The 26,311-nt window shown below is 50.1% G+C and overlaps 1 protein-coding gene across 1 annotated transcript; it reads left to right on the top strand.

Moving 5' to 3' along the window:
* The first annotated feature begins 353 nt into the window (after window positions 1–353).
* APBB1 (amyloid beta precursor protein binding family B member 1) lies at window positions 354–26,310 on the top strand. Its single transcript, XM_049890217.1, has 14 exons — window positions 354–473; window positions 7,983–8,714; window positions 14,209–14,384; window positions 14,488–14,544; window positions 14,628–14,713; window positions 14,833–14,896; window positions 15,334–15,483; window positions 15,875–16,002; window positions 16,402–16,516; window positions 16,665–16,749; window positions 17,035–17,118; window positions 25,079–25,194; window positions 25,340–25,516; window positions 25,598–26,310. Exons 2-14 carry the CDS (start codon window positions 7,997–7,999, stop codon window positions 25,763–25,765), a joined length of 2,124 nt encoding a protein of 707 aa, XP_049746174.1. The 5' UTR covers window positions 354–473; window positions 7,983–7,996; the 3' UTR covers window positions 25,766–26,310.
* The last annotated feature ends 1 nt before the right edge of the window (window position 26,311 follows it).

Here is a 26,311-nt window from a genome sequence, read left to right as displayed (position 1 = left end):
GCAGCTCCCGCTGCAGCCTTGCCGGTCCGTGGCTCCGTGGGGCCGGGCCCTGCGGGGCGCGCGCGGTGAGTCTGTGGCATCGTCGCGAAAGGCGGTGCCAGGCTGGGCAGGGGTCGGGAATGCTAGGCAGAGCTCTGGGCCCCGGGGAGCGGGTTGGAAGGATGTCGGCTGGCGAGGGGGGCTGGGCCTAAGGGGACCACTGGGAGTCGAGGGCCCTAAAAGGGGCGAAGCGGGGCGCATCCGCCCTCCCGCAAGCTGCAGCAAGAGCCGCCCGGGCAGGGTTTGCGCTGGTGCTCCCGCGCCCGGCCCAAGATGGCGCCCCTCCCCCCGCGCGCGCCTCCGCCGCTCGGGGCGCGGCCCCGCGGCCCGCGCGCTCCTGGGCGGGGGATGTTGTGATGGAGAAACCGCGGCGGAGCCGGAGCCCCGCAGCCTGAGCCGCCTCTGCCACCTGGGCCTGGGGCCTCGCTGCGCAGGTAGGAGCTGCCCCTGCCCGGTCCCAGCCCCGGCGGCCAGATCCCGATCCCCAGCAGCAGGCAGGCCCCGCAACTCCTTCCCCGTGGCGGCCCGGGCTCCGTGGCCAGGCCCCATACCCGCAGGCGGCCCTCCCACCGCGTGCCTGCAGACCGCCCTCCTGTCCCCCCTCGCAGACGCCACCTTGGTCCTCACACCGCCCCCTCCCCTGACCTTTATCTTTTGCCCCTCTGGGATGAATAGGGGGCGAGAATAGGGGACGCGAATAGGGGACGCGAAGGGAGGGGCGGTGGGTGGGGGAGGGGAGGTCAAGGGCTGGGAAGGGGATGTGGAGTGAGGTGGGGAGGAGGCCGCACGAATTCCAGCTAGAGTCCCAGGCCCGGGAGCTGTCAAGCCGCATTTTGTCGCCCTCAGCGACCGAGGGGTGGGCCCTGGGGGGCCGGCTGTGTCTCAGCTCAGCCGGAGGCCTAGCACTGACGGGAGCGCTCTTGAGGAGCGGGTTTTCCCCTCGCCAATACGGAGGCTATTCCAAACCTATTTTTGAATATGCCTGTGTGTCTCTTGTATTCCAAACCCCTCAGGCTATAGTCCTAGCTCACGCCACCCTTCAAAGCCAAAACCCTGTCTACACTTGCTACCTTTATTTCCTCACTTCTCATTCATTCTTAAAACCACTCTACTCAGTCTTCTGTCCCTGACACCCACTGAAACTGCACATACCAAGGTCACAGGAGACCTCAGTGTGGCTAAATCCAATGGATACTTTCTTATCATCCCGTTTTACCTTTTAGTGGTATTCAGCGGTGTCTGCTAACCCACTCTTCTTGAATCATTTTCCTGGTTTCTCTCCTACCGCATTGTCTGCTCCTTCTCCATCTCATTTGATACCTCCTTTCTCCCTTTAGATGCTGGTGAGGCTCTTGGTGAGCTGTCTTCTCTCATTATGCACTTTCCAGGGTATTTTATTCATCCCCAAGGCTTCAAATTCCATATATATGTTGATGATTCCCAGCTTTATATATCTGACACAGCCCTCTTTCCTGAATGCCATGCTCATATATCTCTAACTGTCCTCTTGGTATCCCCTTGGAAGTCCAACAGGAATTCCAAACCTACAGATCCCAAACTGAATCAATTATCTTTCCTATTCCATCTCTACCCTACTTTTGTATTGGCTTTTCCTTCAGATCTCAGAAATGGACACTTTCCAATCAGTTGCCCAGGCTGGCATCCTGGGGCAACATTCTAGATTAACCTCTCTTCCTCACTCTCCACATCTGATGTCCCCAAGTTCTGTTGTGTTCACTACCTAAATATTTCTCAAATCCATTTATTTCACCTCATTCGCACTGCTACCAAACTTATTCTGGGCCACCATCCTTTTTTTCCTTTACTGCTCTAAGTATACCCTCTTGCCTACTGTCCCCTAACTATTCTCAACACAGGACCCAGAGTGATCCTTTAAGAAAATGCATCTGAGCATTTATTCATTCAACAAATATGCTTTGAGGACCTAATATGTGCCAAGCAATGTGCTAGACACTGAAGATACAATTATGAGCAAAATAGACCAGGTCTGTATCCCTATGGAATTGACAGTCTGGGGGTGGCGGTGATGGTAATCAAATAAGAACGTAGTACAAGTACCAATGTAGTAAATGCCATGAAGGAAAGGTGTATGGCTCTTTGAGAATACACAAGAGGAGAATCTAAATTGGTCTGGGGTTAGGGGAAGAGGGTGCAGGAAGGCTTCTCTGAGAACATGACATTTGAACTAAGATGTAAAGGATGAGTAGAAGTTAAATAGCCTTAGAGGGTAGGGGAAGAAGGTCTCAGAAGGAAAATCATGTGCAAACACCCTGTAGAAGGAAAGAGCATGATGGCTTCGAGGAATTGAAAGAAGGGCAGTGAGACTGGAGAGCAGAGTGACCAAAGTGTAGAGGAACGCAAGGGCCAGACTAGCAGGACGACTTAGGCATGTTAAGGATTTGTGTCTTAAGGTATTTGTCCTTGGTGTAGAATGTTGATGGTAGTAGATGTGAAGCATAGATGAAGTCCAGAAATTTTTCTCAGAAAATTGCCAGTGCTTGGGGATGGATTGAATATGGGGAATGAGGGAAAGGGAAGTGTCAAGGGTGGTACCTCTACTTCTGATTTGCACAACATGATATGTGGTCATAACATTTCATGAAGGTCATGGAAGAGAACCAGTTGGGGGTGGGAATGAGAAACATGAGTGTGGCTTTGAGTATAGTGGCTCAAGGGGTCTTTGAGACCTCCACGTGGAGATGCTGAGTAGAAAATTGAATATACGTGTCTGGAGCCAGATGAGGGGTTAAAATAGAGGCATGAATTTGCAAATCATCAGTGTATAGATGGTAACTGAAGTTGTGGGCATGAATGAATACCTATTAAATATAGGATAAGGAAAAGAAAAGGGCATAAGAACACACCATGACAGACTACAGCATGCAATGGCTCATAGAGGAAGATGAGCAGGCAAAGGAGTCTAACCAGAAATATGGAAAGAAAACCAGGAGATGTAGTGTGTAGAAGCCATGGGGGAGTGATGGGAATGGTCTACAGCATCAAATGCTGCAGATAGTACAACCAGTGTAAGGACTTCAAGTGTCCATTGGATTACATGACACAGGGGCCATGTCAACCTTAGTAGTGGCTGTTACAGAGCAGTGTTGGGAGTGGAAGCTGGATTGGAAAGGGTTGAGGAGTCAGTGGGAGGTGCGGAAATGAGAACAGTGAGTAGGGACAACTCTTTCAAGAAGTTTGCCTGTGTAGAGAAAAGAAAGCAGAGAGTAGCTCTGGAGGGCTGTGGGGTGAAGAAAGATTTTGTTTTTAAACTGGGAGATAGTGAATCCCATTGAGAAGTTGATTATATAAAAGAGAAAATCAATAAATAAACAACAACAAAAAGAAAAACAAACAACCAGTTGCTGTCGGGTCAATTCCAACTCATGGCAACCTCATGTGTATCAGAGTAGAACTGTGCTCCCTAGGGCTTTCAGTGCTGATTTTTTAGAAGTGGATCACCACGCATTTCTTCCAAGGTGCCTCTGGGTGGACTTGAACCCCCAATCTTTGGGTTAGCAGTGAAGCGCATCAACCATTTGGACCATCCAGGGATTCCAAATAAATAATGATATAAAATTCCTGGAAAAGCAGGAAAGGAAGGATTCAAATTGTAGGTGAAGTGGTTGGTTTTAGGAAGTAGGGAAGAAAAGGACAGGTTCTGAAGTAGTTTGTTTGTCTGAGGATGTTTCCTACTGATGGTTTCCATTTCCTCTGTGAATTAGGAGGGGAGGTTGTCCTGTCTGAGAGGGAGGAGGTGAAAGAGCTGTCCATGGAGAGTTGTGTTCTAGTTTCAGCTTAAACCTTGCTTCCTCAGGCAGGACTTGGCTAAGTCTCAGGTGTCTGTAGAGCCTGTTGTTCCCCATTACAATATCCAATCATTTATTAAACCAATAAGGAGCATTTACTAGGTGCCAGGCTCATGACGCTGCACTGTAATGGCTTGATCAGTGATGGTTTCCCCACTATATTGGGAGTTCCAGCAGGGGAGGAGCCATTTCTTTGTCATTCATCACTCTCCCCCATGCACAGCACCGTGCCTGGCATAGCATGAACAGTCGGAATAGAAGCCCCTCACTGTCTCCCTGACTTTGAGCAGGACTCGCCCCTTAGCCCTGTGTTTGCTCTCAGCTCCTTCATGCTTTGTTACCACTCCTTGTAGCCCTGGCCCTAGGGGTAGCCCTGCCCAGCTCCCTGTCTTGAGCCAGAACCCTTTGGCTTTTTCCATTCCTTTGAAATACTCCAGGTATGGATACTTACAGTGAGAGGAGAAACTTTGAGTTATGCCCTTTCTTGAAGAAGTTGGGTATCTGGTCATGTTTTCGACCTCAGAAAGTGAGCGAATATTGACCACTCAGCTTTGGGCTAGCTGCTCAGTCTTCTACACTTACCACAGCTGAATTTCCCCATTCCTCCCCTAATACTTTCTTGCCTTGAACCAGGTAGGCAAGGCTGCCCTAAAGTCTACCTGGCCCTCCATGGTCCCAGTCACACAGTGCATGTTCCCTTTTGAGGTCGTAGCTCAAGAAGGTTGGACCCAGTCTGACTTCTGAGAAACTTGGCTCCATGCACCACTGCTTCAGAGATGGGCTCATCATCCCTATGATTCCCTGAGCCTGGCAGAGTCACGGGGTCCTCTGTGTCCTCCAACTCGTGGAGATAGCACTGCTGAACATACTTTGAGCCAGAATGTCAGTTTAAGCTAAGGCACTCCTTCTTCTCATCCAGGATCTCAGTCCTCACCTGTCCAAATGCCTGTCCTGTCTTACTTCCCTCTCAAGACCCTTTGTCATTCTCCAACATCCTCCCTAACATTCTCAGTACCCATCCCCAGCCCATGGGGCCACACAAGCCTTTCTTAGTGTCTATTCCAGGCCACTTCCAAGCCTCCTAATTCCTGCTTCCTCCTACCCCTTCCTCTGTCCCTGTCGTCTCTTCCTCCCTTCAACACCAAGGATCAACTACGTGGCAAATACACAACACACTTACCTTAGTACTGGGGATGCAAAGTTGAATAAGCCATGGTTCCACATGTTTTGATAGCATTCAGTACTGGGTATTGTGAGACGCAAAGGAGGGCATAGTCCATTGAGGGTAGGGAGAGAAGACTGGGCAGGAAAGACTTACTGCTGAGGAGCTGTGATTGTTGAGCTGAGTTCTGAAACATGAGCAGAAGTTTTCACAAGAAGAGACAGGATTTCAGGCTGAGGGAGCAGTGTAAACAAAGATCCAGAGCTGTGAGAGTGTGACATGTTCCAGAATCCGCCACACTTCCTGTGGCTGGAGTATAAGGTGTGAAGGAGGTAGGGAGTGGGAGGAGGTTTGAGCAGTCATAGGGGATGGCTCAAGGAGACTCTTGGTTGTCCTGCTAATGAGCTTAGACGTATCCTAAAGGCGGTGGTGAGCCATCTAATTTTTGAACCAGAGAGTGATACAATCTGGTTTCTATTTTTGGAGGATTACTGTGGTTCTGTTAGAGGCAGAGTCATCTTTTTTTTCTTTATTTATTCCAGTGACCACGAATTTTCTCACTGCCCAGGTGGAGCCACACTGAGCAGAATAACAGTTAAACATAGGGTAGACGCATGGACAGAAACTTTTTTTTTCATTTATTCCACAGATGCATGCCTAACACTGTGGTAGGGTCTGAGGAGCTAGAAACAACAGAAAGGCAAGCTGTGGCTTCTGTTTTGGGATCATACACTGAAAAGTTGACAAAGTTGTGCTTAGGGCAGCCTAAAACACCTTGCTGGCAGCCTGTGCTTGGTACAGGAGCTACACTGAGGAAGCAGAGAGAACTGGGGCAGGGGGGAGTCACGGAAAGAAAGTGGAGGGACAGGGAGCTAGGGAATTCTGAGAGAAGAAATTGAGGAGAAAGAACTATACAGTGGTAGTCAGAAAGAAAAAAAAAATGAAGGAAGATTGTATGTGTATATGTGTGGAGGGGGGGTCAAGTAGGAAGAGAACTGGAGTGGAGTATCAGAGAAGGAGGGAATAATATGGTAGGGGTTATCTGAAGGAGAGGAGCCTCTGGGTGACTCAGATGGTTAAGTGCTCATCTACTAACCAAAAGGTTAGTGGTTTGAACCCATCCAGAGGCACTTTGGAAGAAAGGCCTGGTGATCTGCTTCTGAAAGGTCACAACGTTGAAAACACTAGGGAGTGCAGTTCTACTGTGCAACACACAGGGTTGCCATGAGTTGGGACTGAGTTGATGGCAACTGTTTGGTTTTTTTGGTTGGCCTGAAGAAGGGATCTGCAGAGAGGGGTCAGGATGAGAGAGAATCGGGTAGTGGTTGGTCAGGGAGAAATAACTGTATGATGGGGCCAGTGGGGATCAGGAAAGGACATTGAGCAGAGCAGTGGAAGCTCAGAGAGGGTAGACAGTATGGAATGAGGTCTTGGGAGGGGGACCCCTGGAGCAGTGGGACTAGAAGAAGAGGTAGGATTCAAATCATTGTGAAGAAGGCACTCAGTGAAGGCCTTGTAATGAGGGAGTCCTGGGGGATAGAAGAGGTGGGGTGCAGTTGTAGAGCAGGAGACCCCTCACCTGACGGACAGGTGGAGTTTGGTTGGAGCACCATGACCAGTGGTTGAGATACAGTAACATGACCGAAGTGTGATTTCTGAAGCTTGCAGAGGAGATGCTGAAAGGGGGCCTGGAGAAGATGAGAGGGTCAGTTCACACATTAATTCAACAAATGTTTATTGAGTCCCTGCTTTGTGTCAGGATGGTGCTAGGCACTGGATATACTGCACTGAGCTGGGGCAAAAGACAAAATCTTCACCACCGTGGAACTTAAATTATAGTGAGGAGACAATCATTAAGCAAAGCAAATAATAAATTAGCTTGTCAGATTATGATAAGGAGATGTTGAAGGGTTGGGGATTGCTGAGAATGGAGTATGGTGGCCTGCAATTTTTAAAAGGGTATTCAGGGAAGCCCTTACTGAGAAAGTGACATTTGGACAAAGGCCTGAAAGACTGGAGAGTCCAGATCAAAGGCTCTGGCAGTGACCTAGGTGGGGGATGTTGAAGGGGCTGGGAGAGGAATTGATCCCAAGGTGAGATACTTCATAGAAGCAGCCACCAAAGCATAGCTTCCACTGGCCAAAGGAGCCATGGATTGGAGCTGGAGGCTCTCATCTGTGACCTGCCTTCCCAATGCCATGCCCTTGAGGGCTAGGTCTGCAGCTCATTCTTCTCTGTCCTTACAGTCCCTAGTATGCAGTGGGCTAGGGGGCTGGTGGAACATAGCAATTATGATGACTGGAACACAGCCTGGGGCACTCATAGTGGTAGGGCTCGGGATAGCAGTGTGGCAAGAGGAAGGGGGCAGTCAGTGTCCAGTGTCCTGAACCCATCAGCCAGTCCCACGGCAGCTGTGTCCCTGGCACAGTAGGCTCGGGCCAGATGAGCTGGGGGTGGGGTGCACAGAGAGCCATTGTGTGGAGGCTCTGCTGGTGGGAGTGAGGGCAGAGCACGGACAGGCTGTGCTACCCCGGGATGCTCCAAATCAAAAAACCAAACCCATTGCTGTTGAGTCGATTCCAACTCATAGTGACCGTATAGGACAGAGTAGAACTGCCCCATAGGGTTTCCAGGGAGCACCTGGTGAATTTGAACTGCCAGCCTTTTGGTTAGCAGCCACAGCACTTAACCACTATACCACCAGGGTCAGGACCAGGAATGAGGATGGGGTGGGCTGTGGACCTGGGGCTGGCCTGTGATGGGGTGCTGGTGCTAGGACAGAAGTTGAGCTCAGTCATTCTTATGAGAGATTAGCTGGTGGGATAAGAGCAGTGTCTGCTGGCCTGCTGAGTGTGGCAATATGAGAAGGTACAGGACGGAGACCTGGGACAGAAGCAAGGGTGCTGCTGTTCTGACCTAGAGGCTCAACGTGGTCTCCCCTCCCCACCCTACAGGATCTTCCAAGGCCATGTCTGTTCCATCGTCACTGAGCCAGTCGGCCATTAACGCCAACAGCCATGGAGGCCCTGCACTGAGCCTACCCCTGCCACTGCATGCTGCCCACAACCAGCTGCTCAACGCCAAGCTGCATGCCACAGCTGTGGGACCCAAGGACCTGCGCAGCACCATGGGGGAGGGTAGTGGGCCTGAGCCAGGCCCTGCCAATGCCAAGTGGCTAAAGGAGGGCCAGAACCAGCTCCGGCGGGCTGCCACAGCCCACCGCGACCAGAATCGTAACGTGACCTTGACCCTGGCGGAAGAGCCCAGCCAGGAGCCTGAGACAGCACCCTTGGGCCCCAAAGGTCTAATGCACCTGTATTCTGAGCTGGAGCTCTCAGCCCACAACGCAGCCAACAGAGGGCTCCGAGGACCTGGCCTGATCATCAGCACCCAAGAGCATGGGCCAGATGAGGGAGAGGAGAAGGCAGCAGGGGAGGCTGAGGAGGATGATGAGGAAGAGGATGATGATGAGGAGGAGGACTTGTCTTCTCCCCCAGGGCTGCCTGAGCCCCTGCAGAGTGTGGAGGTTCCCCCTGGGCCCCAGGCCCTTGCAGACGGCCCCCGGGAGCACAGCAAGAGTGCCAGCCTCCTGTTTGGCATGCGGAATAGTGCAGCCAGTGACGAGGACTCAAGCTGGGCTACCTTATCCCAGGGCAGCCCCTCCTATGGCTCCCCGGAGGACACAGGTACCTTGTGGACCTTGACGGGGCAATGTGGGAGGGCTTGAAGGCAAGGTCAGGCCTCTCTAGACAGAGGCCACGACCAGCCTGGCCATGAGTCACTGAGCCTGTGTCCTCAGTCCACAGCAGGGTAGGCCCAGGTTTTCCTGACAGTTCCACATTCAGGGAGTGCTTGAACAAGCTGATAGATCCATCCATAATGAACACCCAGATGGATGGTGGAGTAGTTCTGTTTATGGGGCACTTACCAGGTAACTGGCCCTGTGCTCAGGATTATCATATTTATCTTTACAATAATGCTGTGAGGTTGAATACTATTATTATGCCCACATTACAGATGAAGAAAGAGACCCAGAGAGATTTAGTAGCTTTCCCAAGGTCACTTACAGTCAGTAAACAGTAGAACTGAGATCTAAACCAGATCCGAGTCCAGAGCCTGAGCTCTTGAGCCCACATTTCGCTGCCACCAGTGCATACAGCATGATGAACTGAGATGCACTTGGGGCAATCTCTGTCCTGTTCTAACAGGCCAGGTCTGCAGGGAGCAGCCGGCGTCTCCCCACTGTGAGCCCTGTTTAGAAAGACCGGGGTTGTTGTACCACGGCTGTGGGACCCAAGGACCACATATGATCTGCATACCCAGGACAGAGCATTGTGCTGGGCATTGCAAGGATACTGTTTTGTCAGGAATAACTAAAAGTTAGGAAACAAGGGAAGAATAAACATATGCTTCTTTGGGATTAAAAAAAAAGGTATTAAGATCCAAGGTTTGATCATTAAACTTACCCCATTTAAATAAATCGGTTCTCCACATTTGCTGATATCACCTAGAGATGCAGACAGAGCTAACGGAAGAGATAATGGGCTGTAGCCACAACGCTGGAGTTTTGTGGAATGGGAGTGTAAGTAAAGATTAGGGAAAGAATTTTATTGGCACTGGGCAGCAGGTGCCATACCCAGACCCCAAACTGGAACCTTTGTAAGGAGCATGCAGTTCAGATGAGCCTAGGGTAGCACACCATTCCCTTTAGAAAAACTCAGAAATTGTCACACATCAACAAAAGTGGAGAGAATAGAATAATGAACCTGATTTACCCATCACTCAGTTTCAACAATTATCAATACACGGTTAATCTTGCGGCATCTATACCCTCACCCATTCCTTGGGCCCCAAATGAGGTTATTTAGAAGCAAATAACGTTCATCTGTAAATACTTACACATGCATTTCTAAAAGGTTTCTTTTCCCCTCTTTAAAAAGAGTTTGGATTGTTTGAATCGGGATACAAATAAGTCCTAACCCATAAATAGGTCCAGACATTCCCCATGGTTAAGTCTTTTAAAGTTTCTTTTGATCTGTCAGTTCTCCCTCCATCTCTATGTTTTTGCTTGCAGTTTTTGTGTGTGTGCGTGTGTGTGTTTTAACTGAAGAAACCGTGTTGTTTGTCCTGAGTGTTTCCTAGTCTGGCTTTTGCAGACTCTCCCTGTGGTGATGTTTAACATGTTCCTCTTCCCCTGGATTTCCTATAAATTGGTGGCTAGTTCTAGAGATTTGATCAAATTCATATTTGAGGTTTTGTTTCCTTTTGTTTTGTTTTTACAAGAACACTTCATAGTGTCTGATTGCCTCTCTTTTTGTGATGTTAGCAGCCTTTGGTGGGCATTGCCTTGACCCCTTGTAAAGGGCACAGTCCCTACTCCACTGCCTCTGGTTGTTTATAGGGTTGGGGCAAATGTAGTCTCAGTGGAGCCAATTCATACAACTTGTCAAAGAAAACTGAAAACTAGATATTGATGTAAAATATCCCAATTTTTAAATGTTGGCAATTCACTTTTTTTTTTTTTTTTTTTAGCACTGTGCAGGCCATACAAAATCTGTCTGAGGCTTGCATCAGTCTGCATGTTGCCAGTTTGCAACCTCTGTGCTAAGGGATGTGACCCAGAGGCCAAAATACAGAGAGCCTCAGTGGCTCCTGGGCCAGTCACTGTAGTGGCCGCACCCATGAGCCTTCTGGAGTTGAAGGATAAAACTGTGAAGAACCAGAAAGGTGTGCTAGGCATGGGCAGTGGCCTCAGCAAAGGCAAGAGGATGGTCGAGGTTCATGCTCTAGCGGACGTGATGAAAACAGGATAGAGTCGTGGGGCCGGCCCAGGGAAGAGGTTGGGTCACTGCTTATTCTTTTGCGATTGTGTTTCTATGTCCATGAAAGCCACAGAGCATGCCTGGGCTTCTGTAGGAATGGGGCTAGAAATGAGCAAAAAATTATTTTCTCTTCCCCACCCTGGGATCTCTACAGTGTTATTGATTGAATATGTAAATGCATGAACACATGAATGAATGATGAATGAATAAATGATTGAATGAATAAATTTTACTATCTCTGTTGGGTACATACTCAGTGCCAAGCCTTGTCCTAGATGCTGAGGATACATTCTGCAGGAGACATGTGCTCCTACTCATGGCGCTCACAGTCTAACGGGGAGGCGGAAATAAGCAGATGGTTATAATCAGTATGATGAGCACCTGAGTATGGGAGGCATCAGAGGGACACCTAACCCTGCCTGTGTGTGCGGAGAGGGGAGGAGTTTGGAGAAGTGATCTTTCCACTGATGCCTGAAGAAGGCATGGGAAATAGCTGGCAAAGACGGAGAGAAGGAGGCTGGACTGAGAGAGGAGGAGGTGCATATCCCAGGCAGAGAGAGAGGGAGAGAGAAAGGGAGTGGAGTGGTCAGAAATAAAGGCTGTCAGGCTGATAGTTAGGGGCCCCTAACAGCACATAAACCCTGTGGAGCAATTTGGACTTTATCCTAACGACAATGAGAAAACAATTAAGAGTATTAAACTGGAGAGTAACTTGGTCAGCTCAGCATTTTGGAAGAATCATTCAGGCTGCAGTATGCAGCCCAGATTGGAAGACACTAGACAGGAAGCAAGGAGATCAGTTAGGAGGCTGTTTGAGTGATCCAGGTAAAAAATAATAGTAGCCTGGATGACATGGGGGTGGAGAGAAGGGGAGAGCGTTAAGTGAATCACTGATTCCTGAGCACATGAGTCCACCTGGCCTAGCTATTAAGGCATGCTTGGGTGGATGGGTGAATGAATGAATGATAAATGAAGGTTTGAATTCATACGTGAGTGCCCAAATGAATCCATGCAAGAGTGAATTTGTGCATTCCTGAATAAATGCATATATGTGGAAGCAAAGGCCCCTGGGGCCATGCTTGGAGGGAGATGTGCCAGGCTCCAGAAGGGCCTCCCATATGGTCAAGGGGGAGAAGCTGCCCCTCCAGGACAGATCAGAAGGATGAAGCTCTTTGAAACAGGAAGGTACAGGCTGGCAGGGATGGCAGATGGGATTGGTGTGTGTGACTCAGTTCAGAGACGGTGAGTTGGTCCCCAGATTCCAGAAATGGGAACTCAGGGATTGCTGAAGTATACATCCGCTCAAGAGGACGGGTGTGGCTGTGGAGGACATGGAGGCCCTGGCTGGCGGTGTTCCTGGAAGGTTTTAGAAGGAAAGCCCTGAAGGAGATAAAGGGTCTCTGGAGACAGCAGGTATTCTCTGAGGCTCCATCAAGTGTCAGGTGCCCACCGGGCACCCTATTCCCTAGGGCCTGAGGTTAGGGGTGGGAGAGAGGTGAGGATGGCTGTCTAGGAGGCCAGATGTGCAAGAAGAGCCCCTCCGTCACTGACTGTGGGCCCACCCTCACTTCGAAGCTGAGCATAGTGAGGCACCTTGCCGGAATAACTCTCACACCTGGTGTGCAGTCACCTCAGTGTAACCACGCCCTAGCCTTCCCCTGCTGTGCCTGGTTGCCCGGCAGCTTGGATCTTGGGACTGCCTGTCCCTCAGTGCTGCCTCTTGGACCAGTCAGGATTCCTGGTTTCCCTGGTAACGGGAAGCACGTCAGCAGTCTGGGCGCTCCCAGCCAGTCCTGGTGCTGCGGTTGCCGAGGAGACGCTGCAGCCTAGCTGGGCCTGGCAGGTGAGGGGGGCTGGTGGGGTGGAACCCCAAGCCCAGCCTCAGGCTTCCTGGGTCCCAGGCCCTCAAGGCCACCCTTAGGCTCCAACTGCTGGGCAGGTTCTGGGCAGGAGAGGCATCCCTAGGGGATTTGAAGCCACACCCTGTTTATGCTGAGAGCTATAAGCTCTGCAGGGCCCCATGTGGCTGGGGTGTTCCTAAGGGACTGAGCCTCCAGGTATCTGTGAGACTGGGCTTGACTAAGGCACTGAGGTGACCACTGGGGGGTGGGATGGGGATTCAGGATGGGGGGGCAGGGTTAGGAAGAAGGGATGTGAGCAGAAAGGGCCAGGGCCTCATGAGCCCCCTTCTCCCCACCATCCTGACCCCATGGAGGCCCCCTAGCACGGTGGTCCTGGCCCCTCCCTATGAGCTCTAGGCGGGGGAGGATCTTGCCTGGCAGACGCTCTGCCCTGGTGAGAAGGGGGTGGGATGAGCTTTTCCCTGCAGCCCAGCACCAGGCTGTGAGCCCAGCTGGCTGGGCTGGAGGGGCTCTGAGGAGGGAAGGTAGAGGCAGGAGGGGCCGGGAATGAGCACCATGTTCTCCCAGGACTTTTTCCTGGCTATCATCCTTCAGGACAGCAGCCCAGGTGAGGGGCAGCATGGGGCTGGGCATGTGGGGCGGGGCTGACTGGGAGAGCAAGGAGGTGGGAGGAGGCATCCACTGAGGGATGGAATGGTGTGGCTCTGCCGAGGAGGAGGGGCATATGCTACAGGTGTGTGGTACGCATGTATGCACATGAAATGTTTGCCTGCATCTGTGTGTGGCAAGGTTTTGAAGTATCTATGGTGTCTGCACACGTGGGGCAGGGATTGGTGTATATTGTGTGTCAGAATGTGTGTCACATGTATCCACACATGTGTTGGGGGTCATTGGGGGTGTGGCACCTACACACAAGTGTGGCAGGGTTGTAGTATATAGCTGTGTGTGTGCACACCTCTGAGTACAAGGTTTGCATTAATATGTGACTTGAGTTGATGTTTATGTGTCTATGTACACAGGTGTGCACCTGTATGTGGTATCTGTCATCTGTGCTGGCATTGTCTGTGTGGTGTTTGCACAGGTGTGTGGCAGTGCCTTGTATACATTGTATGTCTGTGTGCACATGTATGTGTGCAGGAGCTGATGAGTGTGTGCCCCTTCATGTACCCTGGAATATGGATATGTATGAGAGGAGGTTAATTGGGGTTATCCAGCTTCCCCCTCTCCCTTCAAACTTTACTTCCTTCCCTCCATATGGCTGTACTAGCCAGGGGCAGGGCCCAGGAGGAGACTGGAGCCATGTCCTCTGCTGGTAGCCCCCTATGTTGTGACTTCAGAATGTAGGCTCTAGGAGAAAGCAGGAACCGTATTGCGCGGTAGCCCTTCTGCCACCCCTTCTTCTCAGCCGTGGGTTTCAAGGGAGGGACTGTGTATAAGTGCCGCACTGCCTCTGCTTGTTGGGTAGGCAGACCCTCACCAAGCCCTCCACCTGGCAGATTCCTTCTGGAACCCCAACGCCTTCGAGACGGATTCCGACCTGCCAGCTGGATGGATGAGGGTCCAGGACACCTCAGGGACCTACTACTGGCACATCCCAACAGGGACCACCCAGTGGGAGCCCCCAGGCCGGGCCTCCCCATCACAGGGGAGCAGCCCCCGAGAGGAGTCCCAGGTGAGGCTCATGGGCGTGTTGGCTTTGGACCAGGGCAGAGAGGGGATGCGTGCTGCTGGAGCAGGATGAGCCACCCGCTGACTGCTCCCTTTTCTCCTCCTAGCTCACCTGGACAGGCTTTGCCCATGGAGAAGGGTTTGAGGATGGAGAGTTTTGGAAGGTGGGTGAGGGTCCTGCTTCATGATGGGGGGAGCTGGAGAGAGGGCATCAGTTTGGTCCTGATTCCTCACTCCCCTTCCCAAGGATGAACCCAGTGAAGAGGCCCCTATGGAGTTAGGACTGAAGGACCCTGAGGAGGGGACATTGGCCTTCCCGGCTCAGAGCCTCAGGTGAGTGGAAAGGCACCGGATGCAGTGGGCTGGCAGTGGAAAAGATCTATCCAGAAGGGACCCTGTGGGACAGCTCCATGTTTGAGGACCCTGTGCCAAGTGTTACCATCTGCCTGCAGCCCAGAGCCGTTGCCCCAAGAAGAGGAGAAGCTGCTCCCACGGAATGCCAACCCAGGGATCAAGGTTTGTTCAAGATTAGCCCCCATTTCCCAGGCTGGGGCTGGCTTCTTCATGTGGAGGAAAGCCCCTCATGTCGTATTGTGTTCTGGGGGCATTTCTGGTCTCAGTACAGCTCCTAGCTCCTGAGTTAAGGGCTCTTCCAGTCTCAGAACAGACTCCTGTGTCCCAGCTGGAGACACCAGCCCAGTGGCCTTCCAGGCTTGCCTCAGATCGCCCTTTGAACTAGTAGGGGTTTCCTTTCAGACCACCCTACCCTCCTCCCCAACCCCAGCAACTATGTCCTGCTTTGGAGCTCTTCAGTCTTAGCTCAGACTCCCACCCCCCACCACATTCTGAGTCAGAACTCCTCTGCTCTCAGCACAAACCAGAGGCCTCTGCTCAAGGCTCCTGCAGTCTTAGCTTAGCCCCTTGACCTCAGCCCCCTCTTCTGTGTTTGGCAGTGTTTTGCTGTGCGCTCCCTGGGCTGGGTGGAGATGACCGAGGAGGAGCTGGCCCCTGGACGCAGCAGTGTGGCAGTCAACAATTGTATCCGTCAGCTCTCCTACCACAAAAACAATCTGCACGACCCCATGTCTGGGGGCTGGGGGGAGGTGAGAACCTGAGGCCAGTGGGGGGTGGGGGTGCAGTGAGAGAAGTGAAGGGAATGTGAGAGGTGGGAGATCTGATCTGACCTGCCCAGGAGTGAGAACTGGGGGTGGGGAGGGGGGTCTGACCCATCCCAAGTGACAGCCCTGTGAAATGGTGTGTGTCTCCCAGTGGGGGTCCTGGAGATGGTTGCCTAACGGCAATAGGGATGTTGAAAGGAGCCATTTGAAAAATGGCAGGTGTGACTTCATCCAGAGCAAGGCCTGAAGGGTGGGTGGTCTGCCACCAAACCAAGGGCTCCAGAGCTATGGCTAACTGACCCTGAGCTGGAGGTGGCAGGAAGCAGCCACCTTCACAGCTAGGGCACCACTGAGTGCCTGCTTCCTGGGCCTGTAGGGAAAGGATCTCCTACTGCAGCTGGAGGATGAGACGCTAAAGCTGGTGGAGCCACAGAGCCAGGCACTGCTGCACGCCCAGCCCATCGTCAGCATCCGCGTGTGGGGCGTCGGGCGGGACAGCGGAAGGTGGGAGCTGGGCCTGGGAGCTGAGGGTGGGGGCTCAGCTAGCAGTCAGAGCGGGGCCTCCTTTCTAACTCTGTTCTCTGCCTCTCTTGTGCTGCCGGACCCAGAGAGAGGTACTATGCCTATTTGCTTTGACCTTGCCTCCTCCCACACCTGGACAAGAAGCCGCCAACCCCCCAAGTTCCCCTGTTCTGCCCCTTTCTGCCCGCTGTGCTCGCCCATTCCCCTCTCCCTTGCATACTTGCCTGTCTACCCTCCAGCAAGAAGCCAGCACCCACAGAGCACCCCCAAGGGCGGGAGCCCTGGAGGAGCTGTGATGGACAGGGAGGATGCAGGCAGCTTGGGACAGGACTCAGCACCGAATGGTGCTGGGAGACACTGAGGCTACCTTCCCCTCAACAGGGACTTTGCCTACGTAGCTCGGGATAAGCTGACCCAGATGCTCAAGTGCCACGTGTTTCGCTGTGAGGCCCCTGCCAAGAACATCGCCACCAGCCTGCATGAAATCTGCTCTAAGGCACGGCCCCCTCCTCTCCCTGGAATCTCTGCCCCCTATGCTCTACAAGGGTGTGGGTGGAGTCACTGAGGGGGAATGGGGGCCACCAAGGCTATGAAGCTCTAACAGACCCTCCCTTGCTCCTTCCCTTCATACCTTCCTTCCTCAGATTATGGCTGAACGGCGCAATGCCCGCTGCTTGGTCAATGGACTCTCCCTGGATCATTCTAAACTGGTGGACGTCCCTTTCCAAGGTTAGTGTGTCAGCCCCACCAGGTCCAGTTCAGGTGGCAAAGGTGGGGGAGGGGGCAAGAGGAAGCAGGAGCTACTGGACAGACATGATAGAAAAATAAACATATGGAGAGAGAATACTCTATCAAATAAGTGGAGGGACTTCAGTTAAAGGGAGGCAGGGTGGAGGGATGGAGGTAGGGCTTTGGCTGGGAGAATGTCTGGCTTACGGGCTCATGCCCTGGTGGTGGGGACTAGAAGTGAGCAAGCTCTGCCACCACAATTGACCCTTCTCTTCTTTCCCACAGTGGAATTCCCAGCACCTAAGAATGAGCTGGTACAAAAGTTCCAAGTCTATTACCTGGGAAATGTGCCAGTTGCTAAACCTGTTGGTATGTGTGTCTGTCACCTTGCTTCCAAAGCTCTATCCTTACCCTCTGCCCTCCAGTGCCTCTCCTAGCAGACTTTCCTCATGCTTGGTGTCTCCAGGCACTTCAAAGTAAAAGTACATTCCCCCACTCTGGACCTCTGCCCCAGCTGCACTCTATGTCCTACCTATAGCATGGGCGGGTGGGGGCGGGAGGGAGCCAGGGAGCCTTCACAGAGTGTTTACCATGTGGCTGGTGCTGAACTGGGCACATGGGGAGACCCCACTCTTGCATCCACCAGTAAAGCTTTGGGCAGGTTGGAAGGCAGGTCTTAGATAATTGGAAACACCAGAGCTGCTTGGAGCTGGGTTCTGTATTACAGCACCAACTGTGGGCTTTGAGCATCTAGAGAGAGAAGCAATGAAAGTAATTGCCATGTACTTTATTGTTTGTAAAGTACTGACTTATATATAATTTAATTTCTTGATGATCCTATGAGTGTGGGCTTATGATAATACCTGTTTTATAGATAATGAAGTAAGGGCAGAGACTATCTTGTTCACTTTTACATTTCCAGTGCTATCGTAGTAAAGTACCTGTTGTTTATTTGTTCATTCACTTAACAAATGTCTCTGAATGTGTCAGGCTCTGTACTAGGCACTGGGAGAACAATGGCCACAGTCTTGCTTTCACCGAAGTTATAGGCTAGTAGAAAAAACAGGCATTAATTAAATAATCACAGAAATAAGTGTGATTATAAATTGAATTATTCATCGAAAGAAAGTAGCAAGATGCTATGAAACTCTGTAACAGATAAGCTTCATCTAGAATGGCGATCTGAAAAGGCTTCCCTGAGAAAGTGACATTGAACTAAGCTCAGTCAACAAGTAGGAGCTAATGCAGCAAAGTGGGATGGAGGTAGGGGGAGGGGAGGGAAAAAGCGTTCCAGGCAGAGCGAATAGTATGTGTGAGAGCCTGTAGTGGGAGACTTGGAGCTGGAGATGAGAACAGCATGCTCAGGAGATTTAGCTGACCCCTCATCTTTACTCCTGTTTCCTCCTCTTTCCTACCCTCAACTCCTAACCCCCAACTCTCATATCTGCTCCTTTTCATCTGCCACCTTACACAGGCTAAATCAACTGTGACCTTCGGTTGCCCCTCTGCTGCCCAGCAGCTCTCTGGGTCTGCTTTGTTTAAGGCAGAGCTTTCAGACTAGTGGCCTCTAAACTCACTTTGGGAGGTACTTTGGTACTTTGGAGGCATTGAGACAAAGCCAGGGGTGCAAGGTGAGGCTGAGAGCTGGGCAGACCATGCAGGACCTCGTAGGCCACGTTAATGAATTTGGTCTTCATTCTGAGAGAAGCGAGGGGTTATCTAAGGGTTTTGAGCAGTGGGCTTGACACAGTCAGATTTGTGTTTTGTAAAGCACATTCTGACTATAGTGTGGAGAAAGATGTTACGCGGGCAGAGGCGGATATGAGGAGCTCTGTTAGGAGAGTCTTGCAGTAGTCATGGCCAATAATGAGAATATCTTGGACTGCAGTGGAGCTGAAGAGGAGTGTGGATTCAGGAGATGTTTAGGTGATTAAAGTGAACAGGCCTCAGTGATTGAGCGTGGGTTGCAGGACAGAGTCCTTAAGGATGATTTCTCGGTTCCTAGCTTTCGGAACTTACTGTTTAGTAACTATTAAAAAACAAACAAACAAACAAAAAAACTATTAGTCACTAACAAAGTGACTGTTTGTCAGTAACTATTAGTCGCTGTTAGTGGTGCTGTTCTCTAAAGGTAGCAAACACTGGAAGAAGCCAGTTTTGGTGTGGAGTTTAGGAGCTCAATTTTGGACATGCTGAGTTTGAGGTGCCTTTGGGATCACTGAGTGATGAAGTCAAGTTGGTAGCTGTATTCACAGGTCTGAAGCTGAGAGGAGAGGTCTGAGCTGGAGATACAAATGTGGACATCAGTGGATTATAGAGGTAATCAAAGCGAGGAGCGTGGAGTAGATTGACCTGGAAAAGTGTGCAGCCCGAAGCGAGATGGGAAATAAGGCTAAGCCTAGCCTTGAGGCTCTCCAACATTTAATGGATGAGTGAAAGAGGATAAAACCACAAAGAATAGTGGGAACAGCTGCAAAGAGGTCAGAGGAAGGAAAGAGTGCTTCAAGAAGTGGCCCGGCATCATGTCAAAAGACACTTAGGAAGACCTCAGTAAATGTTTGGTGAATGACAAGCAAATGAACGAATGAGACTTGCCTCAAATTACACAGACTTGCCTCAAACCCTGCTGTCTTTAATGACCAACACATTCATTGAGGGAACCCTTTTTAGGAAAGGTAGGGATTGAACTGGAATTTTGAAGGAAGACTTAGATTTGCAGAGGAGTGGGTATTCCGGTTAGATTCAATGTCGTTGCCAAAGACTTGGAGCTGGAGATGAGAAGAGCATGCTCAGGAGATTTAGCTGACCCCTCATCTTTGCTCCCTGTTTCCTCCTCTTTCCTACCCTCAACTCCTAACCCCCACTCTCATATCTGCTCCTTTTCATCTGCCACCTTACACAGGTCCTTACTGTGCTTAATCAACTGTCTGTGACCTTCGGTTGCCCTCTGCTGCCCATCAGCTCTCTGGGTCTGCTTTGTTTAAGGCAGAGCTTTCAGACTAGTGGCCTCTAAACTCGCTTTTTGTTTTCTCTTATGCTCCCTCTTTTACCTCCAGGAGTTTAACATCGGCCCCTCCTGAAGCTGCTGTCAAAAAACAATATCCATGATTAAATGAATAAATGATGGTTAGGTGCCTGATTTGTGCCAGGCACTGTCCTAGGTTCTTGGGATACATTAATGAACAAAACTGACAAAGACCCCCTGCCTTCAAGGAGCTTACACTCTACCAATAAAATAAACAAGCTGCACAGTATGTTTGAAGGCAACAACCAGTTGCTGTCAAGTTGGTTCCGACTCATGGCTACCACATATATGCCAGAGTAGAACTGCACTCCATAGGGTTTTCTTTTTTAAATTTATTTAATTTTATTTTTGGTGAAAATATACACAACCAAACCAATACCAACTCTTATTCCAAAGTTTCTAGACATAATGATCAGTATATTGGTTACAGCCTTTACATCATGTCATCATTCTTGTTATTTCTGTTCTAGTTGTTTCACTTCCATTTACTTATTCTCCCTGCCCCTCAGCCTTCTCATCTATGCTTTAAAATAGTTGTTGACGTTTTGATCTTACATAGTAAAATAAAACAAGAAAAACTAAACCCATTGCCGTCGAGTTGATTCCGACTCATAGTGACCTTATAGGACAGAGTAGAACTGGCCTATAGAGTTTCCAAGGAGTGCCTGGTGGATTCGAACTGCCGACCTTTTGATTAGCAGCTGTAGCTGTTAACTACTATGCCACCAGGGTTTCCTGGTCTTATAGAGATAACTTTTTTTTTTTTAAACACAGGACTCAACAGTGACAATCTTTACTCTTTGGCTAAAATGTTACTTAGTTTAAAGGTGACTTCAGGGCATAGTTCCAGTTCAAGGTTTGAAGAGAACTCAGGGCCATAGTCTCGGGTACTCCTCCAGCCTCAATAGGTACGGTAAATCTGGATTCTTTAAGAATTTGAAGTTCTCTTCTACATTTTTCTCCCTTTTTATCAGGATTCATCTACTGTGTTCCCGATCAGAACGTTCTATAGTGTTAGCCAGGCACCATCTAGTTCTTCTGATCTCAAGGTGGAGGAGGCAGTGGTTCATGTAGATAATTTGTTTTGTAGTCCAGTTCTTTCTCTGATTCTTGGGTTTCCTTCTTTCTCTTTTGTTCCAGATGATTGAAGACAAATAATTGTATCTTAGGTGGCCACTCATAAGCTTTTAAGACCTCAGACACAACTCACCATACTGGGAGGTAGAACATAAACTTTAAAAACTATATTATGACAGCTGACTGGATTGTCCCATGAGACCATGGTCTAAACCTCAAACCAAGAGCACTAATCCCATGAGGTGATTGGTGATGTCTAATTAGTATCAGAATTTGTGCCCCCCTCTTTTTTTGGTTGTTGTTATTGTTGCAAAACTATACACAACCTAGCATTTACCTGTTCATCCTTTTTCCCTGTGTACAGCTTATTGACATCATTTACATCAGTTATGCTGTGTAAACTTCACCCATATTCAGTGCCATCTTCCCATTTCTATGAACAAAAAGTAACTACTACCTTGGAAGTACTTCTCCCTCCCCTCTGCCTTACCCTACCCCTGGTAACTGCTAATGAATATTAGTTTCTGTATATTTACCTATTCATGTAAGTTCATAAAAGTGATCCATAGGGTTTTAAATGATTGATTTTTCAGAAATAGATCACCAAGCCTTTCTTCTGAGGTACCTTTCAGTTAGTGGCTGAGCACATTAACAGTTTGCACAAACCAAGGACTGCTTGAAGGCAACAAGTGCTATGAAAAAACTATGTTGTCTTAGTTATCTTGTGCTGCTATAACAGAAATACCACAAGTGGTTGCCTTTAACAAAGAGAAATTTATTTCCTCACAGTAAAGTAGGCTAAAAGTCCAAATTCAGGGTGTCAGCTCCAGGGGAAGTCTTTCTCTCTCTGTGGACTCTGGAGGAAGGTCCTTGTCCTCACTCTTCCCTGGTCGAGGAACTTCTCGGGCACAGGGGCCCTGGGTCCAAAGGACACACTCTGCTCTAGGTGCTGCTTTCTTGGTGGTGTGAGGTCCCCAGCTCTCTGCTTGCTTCCCTTTCCTTTTTATCTCTTGAGAGATAAAAGGTGGTACAGGCCCCACCCCAGGGAAACTCCCTTTACTGTTGGTTCAGGAATGTGACTGGGTAAGGGTGTTACAATCCCACCCTAATCCTCTTTAACATAAAATTACAATCATAAAATGGAGGACAACCACACAATACTATGGGGAATCATAGCCTAGTCAAATTGATACGCATTTTTGGGGGGACATAATTCAATCCATGACAAATGCACAGTAGGATAAAGGGAGTGTGGAGCTGAGGGTCAGGGATTAGGTTGCATCCTGAGTTGTTACCAAATCTGATAACCTCCGCCCCCCCTGCCCCCCCCCCCCCCCCCGCCGCCGGCTGCTTTCTTCCAGAGTCAGATGTGTGCATTGCTTCTCTCCTCTTCCCCACCCCCTCTCCCCCAAGCAGATCCTCCAAGACTCCAAGGCCAGGCTCCAGGCCCATATCCCTCTCTGTGATTACGCAGTTTGACTTTGATGTCCCTCCCATACTCATGAACTTTGAGATTCCCCATTGCCCTGGCCTAAATGCCCTAAATCTCACACCTGTCCACCTGGCTTTTGTGGCCCTGTGCAGTCTGACCTGTCCCACCCACTTCTGTCTGCATCATCACCCTTCTGGGGACTTATGTGTTACTTGGTTCTACCAGTTTGGGTGCATCTGCCCATGCTGCCTTGAGGGTGATTTGCTTATGCCTATGGAATTCCTTCAGCAGGTAAACCCTGTGCTAGGATAGAGGAAAGAGAAGAATTCAACTTGCCCTCTGTCTGTCTGAGTTTCCTAGTGCTGCTGTAACAGAAATACCACAAGTGGTTGCTGTTAAGAACAGAAATTTATTTTCTCACAGTTTAGGTGGCTAGAAGCCTGCATTCAGAGCATTGGCTGTAGTGGAAGGCTCACTCTTTCCACTCCCGGGGAAAATCCTTGTTTCAGCTTCTTAGCCCCAACATCCCTCAGTTCCTTGGTGATCTCCACGTGGCATCTATCTTTCTCCCATCTGTGCTTCCTTCTCTGTGTCTAATCTGTTCTTTTTATATCTCAAAAGTCATTAGGTTTAAGACAAACCCTGTACTGACATGGCCTTTATACTGACATAACAAAGAAACTCTGTTCCCAAATGGGATTACATCCACAGGTATAGGGGTTAGGATTTCAACCCATATTTTGAGGGGACACATTTGCATTCATAATACTGTCATTGAGATTGCCATAGCCCGCTGTGGCAGAAGATTTTCCAGCAGTGACAAGTTGTTGCAATGAAAGTTGTCCCAGAGGTTGTTGTCCTCCCTTACTCTGCAGCAGGGAAAGCCTCCCAGGTGGGGCTTAGATGGAGTCCTGAAGGCTAAGAATGGGGAGTTTCTCAGGCAGTCAAAAGGGAAAGGGCACCCCAGACATAGGCTTTCCCCTCAGTTACAGTCTGTCCCCTGAGGGCATCTCTTCTGTTGCTTTGTATTCCCCATCTGCCTCACAGAGTATTTGCCAAGATTAAATGCTAATCAATGCTACATAAATCATCTGAAGCACATGGAGCAGTAAAATATGAGGCCTGACAGCTCAGATGAGGCCACCTTTTGGAGGACTTGCATGCTTAGGAGAGGAGTTTGGCCTTGATCCAGCCAGAGATAAGATGAGCAAGGCCAAGACAGAGTAGGACTTTCGAGGAAGACGTTGGTCCTCTGCTTTGTCTCTTGCCCATGGAGGGTCCACCCTGGTCTGCTCCTAGTGGAGCTCAAAGGCACTCAAAGGGGCAGAGAGCCTGGGAGTGGCCCAGAGAGATGTGCGCTTTTCGCACTGGCATTGTTCACTCTAACCCCTTTGTCTCAAAGTGGAAGAAGCCGTAGATCACACAGCCAGCTCATGAGTAGAGCAGGGACTAGAATCCAGGCCTCTGCCACCTGTGCCTTTGTTCTCTGCTGCATATAGAATGAAACTGGGATATACAAGTGCAAATGTTTAACAACAGTTTGAGGTAGAGGGGGCTTTGTGTGATAAGAGAAAGTTGGTTGACCTACAAGTTACGAAACTTGGGTTCTTTAGCCTTTGAAATTCTTGAGTGGAACTACGATTTTGACAGTACTTTTAGTTTTGTGTCTTAGTCATCTAGTGCTGCTATAACAGAAATACCACAAGTGGATGGCTTTAACAAAGAGAAATTTATTCTCTCACAGTCTAGGAGGCTAGAAGTCCAAATTCAGGGTGCTAGCTCCAGGGGAAGGCTCTCTCTTTCTTTTGGTTCTGAGGGAACTTCCTTGTCATCAATCTTCCCCTGGTGTAGGAGCTTCTCAGTGCAGGTACCCTGTCCAAAGGATGTGGTCTGCTCCTGGCACTACTTTCTTGGTGGTATGAGGTCCCCATGTCTCTCTGCTCCTTTTATATCTCAAAAGGGATTGGTTTTGAGACTCAGTTTAATCCTTTAGATTAAGTCCTGCCTTATTAACATAACTGCTTCTGATCTTGCCTCATTAACATCGTAAAAAGAGGTAGGATCACATCAGATGACAAAATGTTGGACAGTCACACAATTCTGGGATTCATGGCCTAGTCAAAGTGACACATATTTTGGAGGGGGACACAATTCAATTCTGCAAACTAGGAATATAGAGAAGGCAGAACTAAGAACACAGACTCTGGGATCAGACTGCCTGAGTTCAGATCCCCATTCCTTGGTGTGACCTAGTTTCTTTATCTGTAAAATGGTTATGAAAGAATCTATTGTGAAATTGTTGTGAGGTGTGAATGATATAATACATTTAAATGACAGTACATTGTGACATAGAACAAATACTTATTAAATGTATCTTAAAAAAAAAAAAGACTGGGTCTTGGGAGAGGACTGGCCTGTGAAGGCTGACCTGGGAGTCAGTGCTGTGGAGGCGAAGCAGTAAAATGTCTGAATGTGGATAACTGCTGAGAGAGCAGACATGGGGAGGTCAGAGCTTTGGGAGTCAGTCAGTTTAGGAGGAAGAGGCAGAGCCAGCGAAGAAAACCAAACATAGGATTCAAGATGGAAGAAACCAGGAGAGTTCCAAGTCACTGAAGCCAAGGAGAGCTCCAAGGAAGGGACACGGAGACGGTATCATCCTCAGGGCCATAGGCTGGTAAAGTGGAGATGGTGTAAGGCCTTGGGCTTGACTGAGCAAAGCTAGAAGGTCTAGGATAGAGCTGGGGTGTCCTCTCCCTACCCCCAGTGGTACCATGTTTGTTGTACATATCTTCTAGGGGTAGACGTGATTAATGGGGCCCTGGAGTCAGTTCTGTCTTCCAGTAGCCGTGAGCAGTGGACACCAAGTCATGTCAGTGTGGCCCCTGCTACCCTCACCATCTTGCACCAGCAGGTAAAGAGCTGGGGTAGAAGACATGACTATGCCCTGCTGTGGAGGGGTGACAAGGGATGGGGAGGAGCTTCAGGTAAGATGGGCATGCCCCAGTAGAACACAGAGGGTTGGGGCACCCCATTCTAACTGCGCTCCCTCTCTCCAGACGGAGGCAGTGCTGGGGGAGTGTCGTGTGCGTTTCCTCTCCTTCCTGGCTGTGGGCAGAGATGTCCACACATTTGCATTCATCATGGCTGCTGGCCCAGCCTCCTTCTGCTGCCACATGTTCTGGTGCGAGCCCAATGCTGCCAGTCTCTCAGAGGCGGTGCAGGCTGCATGCATGGTAAGTGAGTAGGGTGGTGGGGTGGCACCCATCCCACGTGGGGCAGGCCAGAGAGTGACTGCCCCACCTGCCTCTCTGCAGCTCCGCTACCAGAAGTGTCTGGATGCCCGCTCCCAGGCCTCCACCTCCTGCCTCCCAGCACCCCCAGCTGAGTCTGTTGCCAGGCGTGTAGGGTGGACTGTCCGCAGGGGCGTTCAGTCGCTCTGGGGCTCCCTCAAGCCCAAACGGCTGGGGGCCCATACCCCCTGAAGAAACCCCCTTGTCCTCCTACCTGCTTGCGTCGGGCTCCAGGGAACTCAAGGTATGGGGCAGGGAGGGGCTCTAGAGGCCATTCCCAGGTTTCAGGGCCTCCAAAGCTGCCCCTCCTCAGTAGCTGGGGTTCCCTGCCTAGGAGCTGGGGAGGGAGTGATCTAATGCCTGTGAGGAACTGGCAACACTGGATTGACAAGAGAAGCAGGAAGCAAGGCCAGCCCCAGGCTCTCCATCTCCACGTGCTTCAGGTGGAGCAGGAGGGACTGGTCCAGGCCATGCCCCATCTTCATAGGGTCTAGCAGGGGCAGGAGGAGGAGGGGACTGGACCAGCATGGGTCTCCTCCCCCCTGCCCTGTGGGCACCTCCCCTGTACTGGTATCACTAATAAAGTCTGTCTGCCCTGCTGAGCTGTGTGCATTCCTGTGCTTGCACCACATCATCACCCTGATCCTCAGGTATGGCCTTGCTCCCAACGCCCCCTTGCCCTGCTTGTCTGGAAAGAAGAAATTAAGACAGCCACAGAGGGCTAGAGTCCAAGTCTCT

This window comes from Elephas maximus, chromosome 7 (assembly GCF_024166365.1).
Source record: "Elephas maximus indicus isolate mEleMax1 chromosome 7, mEleMax1 primary haplotype, whole genome shotgun sequence".
Taxonomy (NCBI): domain Eukaryota; kingdom Metazoa; phylum Chordata; class Mammalia; order Proboscidea; family Elephantidae; genus Elephas; species Elephas maximus.
This window is presented reverse-complemented; position numbering and strand designations above follow the sequence as displayed.